The following is a 16881-nucleotide window of genomic DNA, read 5'->3' on the forward strand; positions in this document are numbered from 1 at the left end:
GGAATCGGCGAGGCGCTAAGTAGGCTTCCTGCGTGGGGCCGCAGAGCGAGTCGGGAAACGATTTTAAACTGAAGAGGCGGCGGAGGGCCGAATTGCCTTATCTCAACGGCTTGATTTCAGAGCTGGGCTGGTCTCTGACAGGCTCAGCTGGAGAGGGACGGGTTGGGACGCACTGTGCTTTTGCCTTTCCCCCTCCGCGAGCAGAAGCTGACTCAGCAGGAGCGAGGGTCGCAGAGCTGGGTGAGCGGAAATGTCCCTCCCAGAGTAAGTCGCAGGGCCCGCCCCGCGTCTGACGGAGCGGAGGTCTTCCTGGGTGCGTTTGTGTCTCTTGTGAACCCACTTGTCGTGGAGCGAGAGGGAATTTGGGAGGGCCAGGGGTTAGTCTGGCCTTTGTCTTAGCTGTCATTTTGGCGGGTTTTTCTTTTTCTTCAGGGGATTTCAGTCTCCACATAGTTTTGGAGCCGGACTTTTGAAGAATGATTCATGAATCCGGAATGGGTGACAGCATCATCACGGCATTTTATTGGTAAAGATGCTTTGTATTGGTCCCGGACCTGCTTTAAATTTGTATTTGCCCTGTGTGTGGTCATTATCTTACAATACTTGCGTGTTGAGGTGTGTTTAAACACTACGTGCTTAACACCGGCTAAGTATTGGCATTGGGGCGGTTGGATTTAGGTATTGGTGGCAATGTAGAAAAGTGATCAAGTCAGAGCCCTTTCACGGACTAACCACAAGAGAAACAACAAAGCTTTACTTGTGCGCTGTGAACCACAACTGCAAGTGGAATTGTCAAGAGAACTATCCCTGCCAAGCTCTGGAAAACTTCTGAGGAGATGGCACATGGAAAATGGATAAGATTTACTGAGACAAACGGGAGTAGAGAAGTGTTTTTAATTGGCGATAAGGTGAATAAAAAGGCAGGGAGAACAGTAGAGTGATCATCTGTCTAGAGTAGGGGGTGCTGCATGTTTGGGTATAGGGCTGTCATTTAACCTCTTAAAGAATAGTCTACTGGAACTTTCTTCACTCCCATCCCCCCCAACCCCCAATGTTGTATACAAAACCTTAGAGGAAGTGTATGCAGAATGTTGGATTTTGGAAAGGCTAATGTCCATGGATCTTGGGGTAAGAACTGAAGTAGTAGAAAATGAACCTGGATAGGATCAGATAATAAGATCAAACACAGTAGTGCCTTGAAAGCCAGACAGGAATTCTGATTTGTATTCATATAGATGTGTGGGAACTGTTATGGGATCTCAAGAAAGGTAATGATGAAAGTGGTGACAATGAAAGACTGACGATGGATTAGGGAAAGGGGCTAAGATTGGGAACAAGATAAGTAGCTATAACAGAATGAAAGTGAAGCCCACATCTAGGAGGACAAGTGTATATCTTTTTAAGAAATATGTCAGAGGCCAGGTGTGGTGGCTTATGCCTGTAATCCAGCACTTTGGGAGGCCAAGGCAGGCGGATCACCTGAGGTCAGGAGTTCAAGACCAGCCTTGCCAACATGGTGAAACCCCATCTCTACCAAAAAATACAAAAATTAGCCAGGCGTGTTGATGTACACCTGTAGTCCCAGTTACTCGGGAGGCTGAGGCAGGAGAATCACTTGAACCTGGGAGGTGGAGGTTGCAGTGAGCCAAGATTGCACCACTGCACTCCAGCCTGGGAGACAGAGTGAGACTCTGTCTTCAAAAAAAAAAAAAAAGAAATATGTCAGAATTTGATGATAAAGTTAACAAAGTTAACTTTTTAGATGTAAAGATGATGTTGAAGGAAGAGTAAAAGATGATGAAAGTTTTTTTAGTGGGGAAAGAAAATGAAAAGGAAGAATGGAATTATTACTGAACAAAACAGAGTACAGTAGTTGGCAAAGAAAGATTGAATGAGATGTGAAGCGATGATTAGTTTTGAACTTAATGAGTTTGATGGAGGTTGGAAATGCAGGACTGGGTTGCAGCTGTAATGGTCTGAAGATAGAGATTTAGGAGTCATATAGGATGATTATTTTCCTAAGTAGAATGAATGATTTTCAGAGTCTGGGGCCACCTACTATTGGAACATGAGGAAAAAAAAAGAATCAGTAAATAAATTGGAACTATAAAAAGTAAGGAGGAGAAAAGCCCCTAAAAAATGGGATGTCAGAGGAAACAAGGTCCCAGAAAGTTTAGAGGAGTAGGGATGAACAAACTTGATGAACAAAGTATTTGGCCATGGTTTTGGCAAAAACAATGATCTTCAAAAGTGCAGTTTCTTTGTAGTGATAGATGGAAGAAAGAGATTGCTGAAGATTTCTAGTAAAATATGTATTAGTGACTGGAGGCAATAGGTGTAGACCATATTTCCAGGAGATTGGTCTCAGAAGGAATGAGACGAATTGGATTTAAACACAAATTTTTAATGTTAGAAATACTAGAATATGCTTGGCAGTGAAAGAAAAGGATCCTGTATAGGAGTGATGAAAGATGATAGAGAGGTGAAGTACAGCCTGGTGTGGTGGTGCACGCTTGTAGTCCCAGCTACTCGAGAGGCTGAGGTGGGAGGATCGCCTGAGCCCAGGAGGTGGAGGCTGCAGTGATATCGGGCCACTGCACTCCAGCCTGGACAACAGAGTGAGACCCTGTCTCAAAAAAAAAAAAAAAAAAAAGCTGAAGTACACAAAGGAGATGGTGTCCAGGGGAGATACAAGTAAGAGGACCTCTTGCTTCTGATTGGAAGGAAGAGTATTGGGACAGTAATATATTGAGTCAAGGTATGTTTATAACCTCTTGATTATTGTGCTGGGCAAAAATTACACATTCTTGAGTGTGAGATGAGAAGGTAAAATAAGTATAAATCATTTGCTAATCTTTAATTCGTGGATTGGGCTATTTTACATTAACATTAAATACTCAACGGACATGTTTTTTCAAAACCATCCCTCTTAGTGCTGATAGTCTTTTTCTCACCTACATTTATTGCTAGACTTTTTAAAGTCACCTAGACTTTAAAATCTTTTTGGAATTCGTAGCATTTCTCTTAAGGAGCCAAATTCAGCAGGGCTTATGTTGCCTTATAATTGATCCCTGTTTAAAAGGCAACGTGAAAGAAGTAGCTAAGTGCACTCATTGCAGAATTAGACTGTCTGGATTCAAATCCTGACTCTTCCACTCTAACTTGTTGACTTTGGCAAGTTACTTAACTTGTCTGATTTCCTGTTTGGCAGCTGGGAGCATGATCTACTTCATGGGGTTGTTTGAAGATTAAATGAGAAAATATTTATAAAGAGCTTAGAAGAGTACCTGAAACATGATGGTGCTCAATAAGTGTTAGCAATTATTGTACCAAGTAACAAATTTGAAGGAAACATTCTGTGTAAGTAGGATTGATTAAAATTCCCTTTGAAATAGGTAATTCAATATGCATTTAAAGCTAGGATGCTTTAGAATAGCTGCTATTTAAATTGTGTGGTGTCTGGTGTAGAGTCATGTATTCACCACAGTCAAGATACAGTTCCATCACCACAAGGAATTCTTGTGTTGCCTTTTTATAGTCACATTTATGTCCCTCCCACCCTCTTCCCTTTCCCTAATCTCTGTCAGCCGCTCATCTGTTCTTCATTCCTTTAACTTTGTCATTTTAAAAATGTTAAATGTATGAAATTTTATATGTGACCTTTTTGGATTGGCTTTAACATCCAAGTTGTTGCATGTATCAATAATTTGTTTCTTTTCATTGCTGAGTACTGTTACATGGTGTGGATGTACCACAGTTTATTTAATCATTCACCCACTGAGTTGTTTTCAATTTTTGGCTATTATGAATAAAGCTACTATGAACATTTCTAAAAATAAATAAATAAATTGTGTGGTAGGTATATGAACTTGCTCTGGATATTATTTGAGCTTTGAGGACAAATAAGGCTACATGTTTAGTTTATGTATTTATTTATTTATTAATTAGAGAGGGTCTCAGTCTGTTGCTCAGGCTAAAGTGCAGTGGTGTGATCATAGCCCACTGCAGCCTCAAACTCCTGGGCTCAAGCAGTCCTCCTGCCTCAGCCTCTGGAGTGGCTAAGACTACCACCATGCCAGGCTAATTCTTCTTTTTTTGAGAGATGGGGTCTTGCTATGTTGTCCATGCTAGGACTACATGTTTAATTTATGGAGTTTTGTGCAAGATATAAATGGTGTCCTAGTCTAACATATTGAAATTGAAGTTACAGGTTAAATCTGAAGTCTGAAATGCCCCATAACGTGAATCTTTTTGAGCACTGACGTGATGCTGGAAGGAAATGTTCACTGGAGCATTTTGGATTTCAGATTTTTGGATTAAGGATGCTTGACCAGTGTAATACAAATATTCCCAAATTTGAGAAAATCTGAAATCCAAAAACCCTTTTGGTCCCAAGCATTTTGGATAAGGGATGCTCAACCTGTGCTAGTTTAAATATAATACTATTTAAATATGGGCCGGGTGGTGCTGTGGCTCACACCTGTAATCCCAACACTTTGGGAGGCTGGTGGATCACCTGAGGTCAGGAGTTCAAGACCAGCCTGGCCAACGTGGTGAAACACTGTCTCAACTAAAAATACAAAAAAAAAAAAACAAAAAATTATCCAGGCATGGTAGTGGGCAGCTGTAATCTCAGCTACTCAGGAGACTGAGGCAAGAGAATTGCTGGAGCCCAAGAGGCAGAGGTTGCAGTGAGCCGAGATCGCGCCATTGCACTCCAGCCCAGGCCAACAACAGTGAGACTCCATCTCAAAAAATAAAATAAAATAAGTAAATATAGTAATATAACTTTTTATTCATAAAAAACTTTTCAAAAGGGTAATTGTGTAGTAGTTGAGACTAATAACTTTTGTTGTTGTTGTTGTTGTTGTTGTTGTTGAGATGGAGTCTTGCTCTGTCTCACCCAGGCTGGAGTGCAGTGGTGTGCTCTCGGCTCACTGAAGCCTCCACCTCCCGGGTTCAAGCGATTCTCCTGTCTCAGCCTCCTAAGTAGCTGGAACTACAGGTGTGTGCCACCATACCCGGCTAATTTTTGTTTCTTTAATAGAGACGGAGTTTCACCATGTTGGTCAGGCTGGTCTCAAACTTCTGACTGCAGGTGATCCACTTTTCCTCGGCCTCCCAAAGTGCTGGGATTACAGGTATGAGCCACTACGCCCAGCTGAGACTAATCATAACTTTGAAATGATAATTCCTTTTAATGAAAATTGTATTTTAATTTTGTGTTTCTTTTTTTCTTGAGAGGGTCTTGCTCTGTCACCCAGGCTGGAATTCAGTGGCATGATCACATCTCACTGCAGCCTTGACCTCCTGGGCTCATGCAGTCCTATTTCAGCCTCCTGAGTAGCTGGGACCACAGGTGTGCACCACCACACCTGGCTAGTTATTTTTTATTTTTTGTAGAGATGGAGTCTCACAGCATTGCCCAGGCTGGTCTCAGACATCAGAGCTTAAGTGATCCACCCGCTTCAGCCTCCCAAAGTGTTGGGGTTATAGTCAGGAGCTACCATGCCTGGCCCTAATTTGGAAGTTCTATGAAATACTTCCGTTTAATTGAACCCATACTTGTTTAACAATTAAAGGACACTCAGCCTTGTATTTGGGTAATTATACAAGAGAAATATAAAGCATGGTTTCAGTGACAGTAGCTTAGTTTTACTGAGGATACAAGAAATGCACACTAAAAAATGGTACAAGGAGGTATATCAACAGGGGCTAAAATGAGTGGTAGAGACTGGGTGATTGAGGAAAGCTATGTGTGCTGGTATATCCCCAAGGATTTTGTAGAACATTCTTGAGGGATTTTTTCAGACTTATTTAGAGATGAGAGCTCATTCAGCACACACACACACACACACACACACACACATACTCTGCTTCCAGGAATGAGCCACTGATAACAGATAACAGATAAAAATGTATGTCATAGGTATTTCAGGACCAAAAGGTTAAAAACACCCTAGTTTGAAAGGAGATCAAATTTCTAGCATGGTCTTAAAGGAGGTGAGATGGGAAAAGGACACTTAAGATAGGAAATGCAGTTGAGAAGCTAACACATGAAGATAAGAATATGTTTATGTCCCAGGTTGGAGAGGAGAATTAGGAAGATAAGGAGAAGCTGAATTAGAAAGACCTTAAACCCAGCAGAAGAGTTTAGGATTTGTCTTGTTACAGTAAAGGTTTTTGCATAGATAAAATAAAGCGCTATTTTTGGAAGAATGGATTACTCTTAGATATGGAGAACTCTTAGTTGTAGCTAAGGAATTAGCTTTGTGAAACGATGACAGATTTTTTTTTTTAACATTTTTTAAAAATTTATTTTATTTTTTTTTATTATACTTTAAGTTCTAGGGTACATGTGCACAATGTGCAGGTTTGTTACACAGGTATACATGTGCCATGTTGGTTTGCTGCAGCCATCAACTCATCATTTACATTAGGTATATCTCCTAATGCTATCCCTTCCCCAGCCACCGACTCCCCGACAGGCCCCAGTGTGTGATATTCCCCGCCCTGTGTCCAATTGTTCTCATTGATCAATTCCCACCTATGAGTGAGAACATGCGGCGTTTGGTGTTCTGTCCTTGTGATAGTTTGCTGAGAATGATGGTTTCCAGCTTCATCCATGTCCCTGCAAAGGACATGAACTCATCCTTTTTTATGGCTGCATGGCATTCCATGGTATATATGTGACACATTTTCTTAATCCAGTCTATCATTGTGGACATTTGGGTTGGTTCCAAGTCTTTGCTATTGTGAATAGTGCCGCAATAAACATGTGTGCATGTGTCTTTATAATAGCATGATTTATAATCCTTTGGGTATATACCCAGTAATGGGATCGCTGGGTCAAATGGTATTTCTAGTTCTAGATCCTTGAGGAATCGCCACACTGTCTTCCACAATGGTTGAACTAGTTTACACTCCCACCAACAGTGTAAAAGCATTCCTATTTCTCCACATCCTCTCCAGCATCTGTTGTTTCCTGACTTTTTAATGATCGCCATTCTAACTGGTGTGAGATGGTATCTCATTGTGGTTTTGATTTGCATTTCTCTGATGACCAGTGATGATGAGCATTTTTTCATGTGTCTGTTGGCTTCATAAATGGTCTTCTTTTGAAAAGTGTCTGTTCATATCCTTTGCCCACTTTTTGATGGGGTTGTTTGTTTTTTTCTTGTAAATTTGTTTAAGTTCTTTGCAGATTCTGGATATTATCCCTTTGTCAGAGAGGCAGATTGCAAAAATTTTCTCCCATTCTGTAGATTGCCTGTTCACTCTGATGGTAGTTTCTTTTGCAGAAGGTCTTTAGGTTTTTTTTTTTGCTTTCTTTTTTTTTTTTTTTTTTTTTTTTTGAGACGGAGTCTTGCCCTGTCACCCAGGCTGGAGTGCAGTGGCACGATTTTGGCTCACTGCAACCTCTGCCTCCTTGGGTTCAGCAATTCTCCTGCCTCAGCCTCCCAAGTGGCTGGGATTATAGGCGCACATCACCATGCCTGGCTAATTTTTGTATTTTTAGTAGAAACAGGGTTTCACCATATTGGCCAGGCTGGCCTCGAACTCCTGACCTTGTGATCCACCCGCCTTGGCATCTCAAAGTGCTGAGATTACAGCCGTGAGCCACTGCGCCCGGCCTGGTCTTCAGTTTAATTAGATCCCATTTGTCTGTTTTGGCTTTTGTTGCCATCGCTTTTGGTGTTTTAGTCATGAAGTCCTTGCCCATGCCTGTGTCCTGATTGATAGTGCCTCGGTTTTCTTCTAGGGTTTTTATGGTTTTAAGTCTAACATTTACATCTTTAATCTATCTTGAATTAATTTTTGTATAAGGTGTAAGGAAGGGATCCAGTTTCAGCTTTCTACACATGGCTAGCCGGTTTTCCCAGCACCATTTATTAAATAGGGAATCTTTGTCCCATTTCTTGTTTTTGTTAGGTTTGTCAAAGATCAGATGGTTGTAAATGTGTGGTGTTATTTATGAGGCCTCTGTTCTGTTCCATTGGTCTATATCTCTGTTTTGGTACCAGTACCATGCTGTTTTGGTTCCTGTGGCCTTGTAGTATAGTTTAAAGTGAGGTGGCATGATGCCTGCAGCTTTGTTCTTTTTGCTTAGGATTGTCTTGGCAATGTGGGCTCTTTTTTGATTCCATATGAACTTTAAAGTAGTTTTTTCCAATTCTGTGAAGAAAGTCATTGGTAGCTTGATGGGGATGGCACTGAATCTATAAATTACCTTGGGCATTATGGCCATTTTCACAATATTGATTCTTCCTATCCATGAGCATGAAATGTTCTTCCATTTGTTTGTGTCCTCTTTTATTTTGTTGAGCAGTGGTTTGTGGTTCTTCTTGAAGAGATCCTTCACATCCCTTGTAAGTTGGATTCCTAGGTATTTTATTCTCTTCGTAGCAATTGTGAGTGGGAGTTCACTCATGATTTGGCTCTCTGTTTGTCTGTTATTGGTGTATAGGAATGCTTGTCATTTTTGCACATTGATTTTGTATCCTGGGACTTTGCTGAAGTTGCTTATCAGCTTAAGGAGATTTTGGGCTGAGACGATGGGGTTTTCTAAATATACAATCATGTCTTCTGCAAACAGGGACAATTTGACTTCCTCTTTTCCTAATTGAATACCCTTTATTTCTCTCTCTTGCCTAATTGCCCTGGCCAGAACTTCCAACAGTATGTTAAATAGGAGTGGTGAGAGAGGGCTTCCTTGTCTTGTGCCAGTTTTCAAAAGGAATGCTTCCAGTTTTTGCCCATTCAGTATGATATCGGCTGTGGGTTTGTCATAAATAGCTTTTATTATTTTGAGATATGTTCCATCAATATCTAGTTTATTGAGAGTTTTTAGCATGAAGGGCTATTGAATTTTGTCAAAGGCCTTTTCTGCATCTATTGAGATAATCATGTGGTTTTTGTTGTTGTTTCTGTTTATGTGATGAATTACATTTATTGATTTGCGTATGTTGAACCAGCCTTGCGTCCTAGGAATGAAACTGACTTGATCATGGTGGATAAGCTTTTTGATGTGCTGCTGGATTCAGTTTGCCAGTATTTTATTGAGGATTTTTGCATTGATGTTCATCAGGGATATTGGTCCAAAATTCTCTTTTTTGTTGTGTCTCTGCCAGGCTTTGGTATCAGGATGATGCTGGCCTCATAAAATGAGTTAGGGAGGATTCCCTCTTTTTCTGTTGATTGGAATAGTTTCAGAAGGAATGGTACCAGCTCCTCTTTGTACCTCTGGTAGAATTTGGCTGTGAATCCATCTGGTCCTAGACTTTTTTTGGTTGGTAGGCTATTAATTATTGCCTCAGTTTCAGAGCCTGTTATTGTTCTATTCAGAGATTCGACTTCTCCCTGGTTTAGTCTTGGGAGGGTGTATGTGTCCAGGAATTTATCCATTTCTTCTAGATTTTCAAGTTTATTTGTGTAGAGGTGTTTATAGTATTGTCTAACGGTAGTTTGCATTTCTGTGGGATTGGTGGTGATATTCCCTTTATCATTTTTTATTGCATCTATTTGATTCTTCTCTCTTTTCTTCTTTATTAGTCTTGCTAGCGGTCTATCAATTTTATTGATCTTTTCAAAAAACCAGCTCCTGGATTTATTGATTTTTTTGAAGGGTTTTTTTGTGTCTCTATCTCCTTCAGTTTTGCTCTGATCTTTGTTATTTCTTGCCTTCTGCTAGCTTTTGGATGTGTTTGCTGTTGCTTCTCTAGTTCTTTTAATTGTGATGTTAGGGTGTCAGTTGTATATCTTTCCTGCTTTCTCTTGTGGGTATTTAGTGCTATAAATTTTCCTCTACACACTGCTTTAAATGTGTCCCAGAGATTCTGGTATGTTGTGTCTTTGTTCTCATTGGTTTCAAAGAACATCTTTATTTCTGCCTTCATTTCGTTATTTAACCAGTAGTCATTCAGGAGCAGGTTGTTCAGTTTCCATGTAGTTGGGCGGTTTTGAATGAGTTTCTTAATCCTGAGTTCTAATTTGATTGTACTGTGGTCTGAGAGACAGTTTGTTGTGATAACCTGTTCTTTTACATTTGCTGAGGAGTGCTTTACTTCCAATTATGTGGTCAATTTTAGAATAAGTGGGATGTGGTGCTGAGAAGAATGTATATTCTGTTGATTTGGGATGGAGAGTTCTGTAGATGTCTATTAGGTCCACTTGGTGCAGAGCTGAGTTCAAGTCCTGGATATCTTTGTTAACCTTCTGTCTCGTTGATCTGTCTAATATTGACAGTGGGGTGTGAAAGTCTCCCATTATTATTGTGTGGGAGTCTAAGTCTCTTTCTAGGTCTCTAAGGACCTGCTTTATGAATCTGGGTGCTCCTGTATTGGGGGTGTGTGTGTATATATATATATACACACTATATATATACTATATATACACTATATATACACTATATATACTATATATACACTATATATACACTATATATACTATGTATATACTATATACATAGTCTCTTTTGATCTTTGTTGGTTTAAAGTCTGTTTTATCAGAAACTAGGATTGCAACCCCTGCTTTTTTTTGCTTTCCATTTGCTTGGTAGATCTTCCTCTATCTCTTTATTTTGAGCATATGTGTGTCTCTGCATGTGAGATGGGTCTCCTGAATACAGCACACTGATGGGTCTTGACTGTTTATCCAGTTTGCCAGTCTGTGTCTTTTAATGGGGGTATTTAGCCCATTTACATTTAAGGTTAATATTGTTATGTGTGACTCTGATCCTGACATTATGATGTTAGCTGGTTATTTTGCCCATTAGTTGATGCAGTTTCTTCCTAGCATTGATGATCTTTACAATTTGGTGTGTTTTTGTAGTGGCTGGTACTGATTGTTCCTTTCCATGTTTAGTGCTTCCTTCAGGAGCTCTGGTAAGGCAGGCCTCGTGGTGACAATCTCTTAGCATTTGCTTGTTTGTAAAGGATTTTATTTCTCCTTCACTTATGAAGCTTAGTTTGGCTGGATATGAAATTCTGGGTTGAAAATTCTTTTCTTTAAGAATATTGAATATTGGCCCCCACTCTCTTCTGGCTTGTAGAGTTTCTGCCAAGAGATCCGCTGTTAGCATGATGGGCTTCCCTTTGTGGGTAACCCAACCTTTCTCTCTGGCTGCCCTTAACATTTTTTCCTTCATTTCAACCTTGGTGAATCTGACAATTACGTGTCTTGGGGTTGCTCTTCTTGAGGAGTATCTTTGTGGTGTTCTGTGTATTTCCTGAATTTGAATGTTGGCCTGCCTTGCTAGGTTGGGGAAGTTCTCCTGGATAATATCCTGAAGAGTGTTTTCTAGCTTGGTTCCATTCTCCCCATCACTTTCAGGTACACCAATCAAACGTAGATTTGGTATTTTCACATAGTCCCATATTTCTTGGAGGCTTTGTTCATTTCTTTTTACTCTTTTTTCTCTAATTTTGTCTTCTCGCTTTATTTCATTAATTTGATCTTCAGTCACTGATATCCTTTCTTCCACTTGATCGAATTGGCTATTGAAGCTTGTGCATGCATCATGAAGTTCTTGTGCCATGGTTTTCAGCTCCATCAGGTCATTAAGTTCTTCTCTACACTGTTTATTCTTGTTAGCCATTCGTCTAACCTTTTTTCAAGATTTTTAGCTTCCTTGAGATGGGTTACAACATGCTCCTTTAGCTCTGAGAAGTTTGTTATTACCGACCTTCTGAAGCCTACTTCTGTCAACTCATCAAAGCCATTCTCCATCCAGCTTTGTTCCGTTGCTGGCGAGGGGCTGTGATACTTTGGAGAAGAGGCGCTCTGGTTTTTAGAATTATCAGCTTCTCTGCTCTAGTTTCTCCCCATCTTTGTGGTTTTATCTACCTTTGGTGTTTGATGTTTGTGACCTACAGATGGGGTTTTGGTGTGGATGTCCTTTTTGTTGATGTTGATGCTATTCCTTTCTGTTTGTTAGTTTTCCTTCTATCAGTCAGGTCCCTAGGCTACAGGTCTGTTGGAGTTTGCTGGAGGTCCACTCCAGACCCTGTTTGCCTGGGTATCACCAGCGGAGGCTGCAGAACAGCAAACATTGCTGCCTGATCCTTCCTCTGGAAGCTTCGTCCCAGAGTGGCACCTGCCTGTGTGAGGTGTCAGTCGGCCCCTACTGGGAGGTGTCTCCCAGTTAGGCTACACGGGGGTCAGGGACCCACTTGAGGAGGCAGTCTGTCTGTTCTTAGTGCTCAAATGCCATGCAGGGAGAACCACTGCTCTCTTCAGAGCTGTCAGACAGGGGCGTTAAGTCTGCAGACGTTTTTGCTGCCTTTTGTTCAGCTATGCCCTGCCCACAGAGGTGGAGTCTATAGAGGCAGTAGGCCTTGCTGAGCTGCAGTGGGCTCCGCCCAGTTTGAGCTTCCTGGCCACTTTATTTACCTACTCAAGCCTCAGCAATGGTGGACGCCCCTCCCCACCGCGAGGCTGCTGTCTTGCAGGTCAATCTCAGGCTGCTGCACTAGCAGTGAGCAAGGCTCTATGGGCGTGGGACCCGCCAAGCCAGGCACGGGAGAGAATCTCCGAGTCTGCCAGTTGCCAGGACCGTAGGAAAAGTGCAGTATTTGGGTGGGAGTGTCCCGTTTTTCCAGGTACAGTCTGTCATGGCTTCCCTTGGCTAGGAAAGGGAAATCCCTGGACCCCTTGCGCTTCCCAGGTGAGGCAGTTTTGGCCCGCCCTGTTTTGGCTCACCCTCCATGGGCTCCACCCACTGTCCAACCAGTTCCAGTGAGATGAACCAGGTACCTCATTTGGAAATGCAGAAATCACCTGTCTTCTACGTCGATCATGCTGGGAGCTGCAGACCGGAGCTGTTCCTATTCAGCCATCTTGGAACTGGATTCGACAGATTCTTGAAAGAAAAACTCAGTAGAATGTGCTTGATATGTTAAAGAATGAAGGTGGGGGACTACATGAATTTAAGTTAACTTAGCAAATTGACAGGAATTTGAAAATGGATCAGTTAGCTTTTCGAAGGAGGAAAAGAAGTTGAATTTAGTTTTGAACATATACTGTTTTTGAGGTATCTATAAGATATACATAAAAGTGGGCTATAGCCAATGAGGAATATAGGACTTGGTTTAAAAGTCAAAACTGGGGATAGGGAGGGGAAAAGAAAGAAAGAGAAAGGATTCCTTTAGAGTGAGGAGAGGAATCAGTGAAACTATAAGCATGAATTAACTTTTTAGTGCTTAGAATTCTGATTTTATTTCTTCTTATGTAGACAGACCATGGATTCTTACAATGCACCAGAATCAACTCCTAGTGCATCCTCAAGACCTGAAGATTACTTTATAGGTGCCACTCCTCTGCAGAAACGATTAGAATCGGTCAGGAAGCAGAGTTCATTTATCCCGACTCCACCTCGAAGGAAAATTCCCCAGTGTTCGCAGTTGCAGGTATGCTTTTTGTGTCCCTTTGTGTTAGTCAATAATTGAGAATATCTGTGAACAAAACATTTCAATTTTTGTAACTATACTATTCTTAGTATCTTCTTAACCCCTCAGCTAATAAATGAGAAAGAAACAATTTCATAACGATCAGCGCTACCTCTTCTGTCTTTTATCTGTTTTTTATATTTGTATTTATGTATTTATTTATTTAGAGACGGAGTCTCGCTCTGTCGCCCAGGCTGGAGTGCAGTGGCGCGATCTCGGCTCACTGCAAGCTCTGCCTCCTGGCGGCCATTCTCCTGTCTCAGCCTCCCCAGTAGCTGGGACTACAGGTGCCCACCACCACGCCCAGCTAATTTTTTGTATTTTTTAGTAGAGACGGGGTTTCACGGTGTTAGCCAGGATGGTCTCGATCCCCTGACCTCGTGATCTGCCCACCTCAGCCTCCCCAGGTGCTGGGATTACAGGCATGAGCCACTGCGCCCGGCCTGTTTGTTTATTTTTAAAGTAATTTTCAAACATACAACCCATATATACCACGAGTTTTTATGTATTTTAATCTCCTTTAATCTGAATCATGTCCACGGTATTTTTTTTAACTTTTATTTTAAGTTTAGGGGTATATGTGCAGGATGTGCAGGTTTGTTATCTAGGTAAACGTGCGTCATGGGGGTTGGTTGTACAGATTATTTCATCACCCAGATGTGTTAAGCCTAATATTCATTGGTTATTTTTCCTGCTTCTCTCCTTCCTCCCACCCTCCACCCCCAATAGGCCTTAGCATGTGTTGTTCCCCTCTATGTTTCCATGTGTTCTCATCATTTAGCTCCCACTTATAAGTGAGAACATGTGGTATTTGGTTTTCTGTTCCTTTGCTTGTTGGCTAAGGATAATGGCCTCCAGCTCCATCCATGTCCCTGCAAAGGATATGATCTCGTTCATTTTTATGGCTGCATAATATTCCATGGTGTATATGTACCACATTTTCTTTATCCAGTCTGTCATTGATGGGCATTTAGGTTGATTCGATGTCTTTGCTATTGTGAATAGTGCTGCAGTGAGTATACACATGCATGTGTCTTTATGGAAGACCGATTTATATTCCTTTGGGTATATACCCAGTAAGGAGATTGGTGGGTCAAATAATATTTCTGTCTCTAGGTCTTTGAGGAATTGCCACACAGTCTTCCACAATGGTTGAACTAATTCACACTCCTACCAACAGTGTATAAGCATTCCTTTTTCTCCACAACCTCACCAGCATCTGTTATTTTTTGACTTTTTATTTTTCTCCACAACCTCACCAGCATCTGTTGTTTTTTTACTTTTTAATAATAGCCATTCTGACTGATGTGAGATAGTATCTCATTGTGGTTTTGATTTGCATTTCTCTAATGATCAGTGATGTTGAACTTTTCTTCATATGATTGTTGGCCTCATGTATGTCTTCTTTTGAGAAGTGTCTGCTTATGTCCTTTGCTGACTTTTTAGTGGGGTTGTTATTTTTATTATTATTATTATTTTTTAAGAGAGTGTCTCACTCTGTCACCCAGCCAGGCTGGAGTGCAGTGGCATGATCTTGGCTAACTGCAACCTCCGCCTCCCAGATTCAAGCGATTCTTCTGCCTCATCCTCCCGAGTAGCTGGGATTACAGGCATCCACCACCATGCCTGGCTAATTTTTTTTGTATTTTTAGTAGAGACAGTGGTTCACCATGTTGTCCAGGCTGGTCTGGAACTCTTGACCTCAGGTGATCCACCCTCCCCGCCCTCTCAAAGTGCTGGGAGTCTTGCTGTATCACCCAGGCTGGAGTGCAATGGTATGATCTTGGCTCACTGCAACCTCTGCCTCCTGGGTTCAAGCGATTCTCCTGCCTCAGCCTCCGGAGTAGCTGGCACTACAGGTGCCCGCCACCATGCCCAGCTAATTTTTTTGTATTGTTAGTAGAGACGGGGTTTCACCATTTTGGCCAGGCTGGTCTCAAACTCCTAACCTTATGATCTGCCCGCCTCGGCCTCCCAAAGTGCTGAGATTACAGGTGTGAGCCACCATGCCTGGCCTGGCCCATTTTTTTTCTTGTAAATTTGTTTAAGTTCCTTATTGGTGCTGGATAGTAGACCTTTGTCAGATGCATGGTTTGCAAAAATTTTCTCCCATTCTGTAGGTTTTCTGTTTACTCTATTGATAGTTTCTTTTGCTATGCAGAAGCCCTTTAGTTTAATTAGATCCCATTTGTCAATTTTTGCTTTCATTGCAATTGCTTTTGGCGTCTTTGTCATGAAATCTTTGCCTGTACCTATGTCGTGAATGGTATTGCCTAGGTTGTCTTCCAGGGTTTTTATAGTTTTGCGTTTTACATTTAAGTCTTTAATCCACTTTGAGTTAATTTTTGTATACGGTATATGGTATAAATGAAGTGTTTTTTTTTTTAATGGTACCTGTGGTTCTAATAGAGCATGGCAAAAAATATTCCCAAGTATCTTTTTTTTTTTTTTTTTAGACTAGTCTAGCACAGTAGTGACAAAGGGGGAAGGGGGAAAGAGTAGAACAAGGAGTTGGAAACAAGGAGTTTGATCTATAACTGATTGTGAACAATCAACTGAGATAACTCACTACCTTTGGACCAGCCCCCAAGTATCTTTTTATTTAATCTGTTGAATTGGGCGTGGTTTCATAGAGTAGATTTGCTGCCAATTTCTTTCTTTCTTTTTTTTTTTTTTTTAAGACAGAGTCTCGCTCTGCCACCCAGGCTGGAGTGCAGTGGCGTGATCTCGGCTCACTGCAACCTCTGCCTTCCAGATTCAAGCAATTTTCCTGCCTCAGCCTCCTGAGTAGCTGGGATTACAGGTGCACATCACCATGCCTGGCTTATTTATTTTTGTATTTTTAGTAGAGATGGGGTTTTACCGTGTTGGCTAGGCTGGTCTCAAACTCCTGACCTCGTGATCCGCCTGCCTCAGCCTCCCAAAGTGCTGGGATTACAGTCGTCAGCCACCGTGCCTGGCCCAAACAATTTTTTAAATTAAGGCTAATCAAATTAGATACTTTAGGAATGGTTACTACTTTTGAAATCTATAATTTGAAGTTTCTAAAAGTGAAACATAAATTTTATGTTAAATATTTATTGAACACTTGTTCTAGATAGCATTGTTCTAGAGAGAACTAAATAGACAAAATCACTGCTGTCATCAAGCTTATACACCAGTAGGGAAGATAGATAATAGAAATACAAAAAAATTGCAGACAAGAATATAATGTTGGGTAGTAATAAGTGCTGTGAAGAAAAATAAAGCCGGATGAGGTGATACAAAGTTGGAGTGGGTGCAGGTGCTACTGTAGATTGAGTGGCCTCTTGGATTACATTTGGGTAGAGAACTGAATGAAGTGAAGGAACTTGCCATGTGAACACTTGGGAGAAGAGCATTCTAAAGAGAAGATACAGCAAAGGTAAAGGTCTGTTCAAGGATCTGCAAAAAGTCC

General features: G+C 41.2%; 1 protein-coding gene across 8 annotated transcripts in view; it reads left to right on the forward strand.

Annotated features, from left to right (window-relative positions):
• The window catches only part of CENPL (centromere protein L), a 29305-nt gene that overhangs the window by 292 nt on the left and 12132 nt on the right, over positions 1–16881 (forward strand). For 2 of the 8 annotated variants that reach the window (XM_054525024.2, XM_054525004.2), the window contains exons 2-4: positions 433–526; positions 5048–5141; positions 13232–13406. In XM_054525024.2, coding sequence (XP_054380999.1) covers positions 484–526; positions 5048–5141; positions 13232–13406 — 312 coding nt within the window. In that variant the 5' untranslated portion in view covers positions 433–483. Of the gene's footprint in view, positions 1–109; positions 314–432; positions 527–5047; positions 5142–11034; positions 12909–13231; positions 13407–16881 lie in introns of those variants that run through there. The other 6 variants (XM_054525015.2, XM_054525021.2, XM_024244582.3 and 3 more) reach the window with 6 other exon arrangements.

This window comes from Pongo abelii, chromosome 1, assembly GCF_028885655.2.
Source record: "Pongo abelii isolate AG06213 chromosome 1, NHGRI_mPonAbe1-v2.0_pri, whole genome shotgun sequence".
In the NCBI taxonomy this organism is placed as follows: Eukaryota; Metazoa; Chordata; class Mammalia; order Primates; family Hominidae; genus Pongo; species Pongo abelii.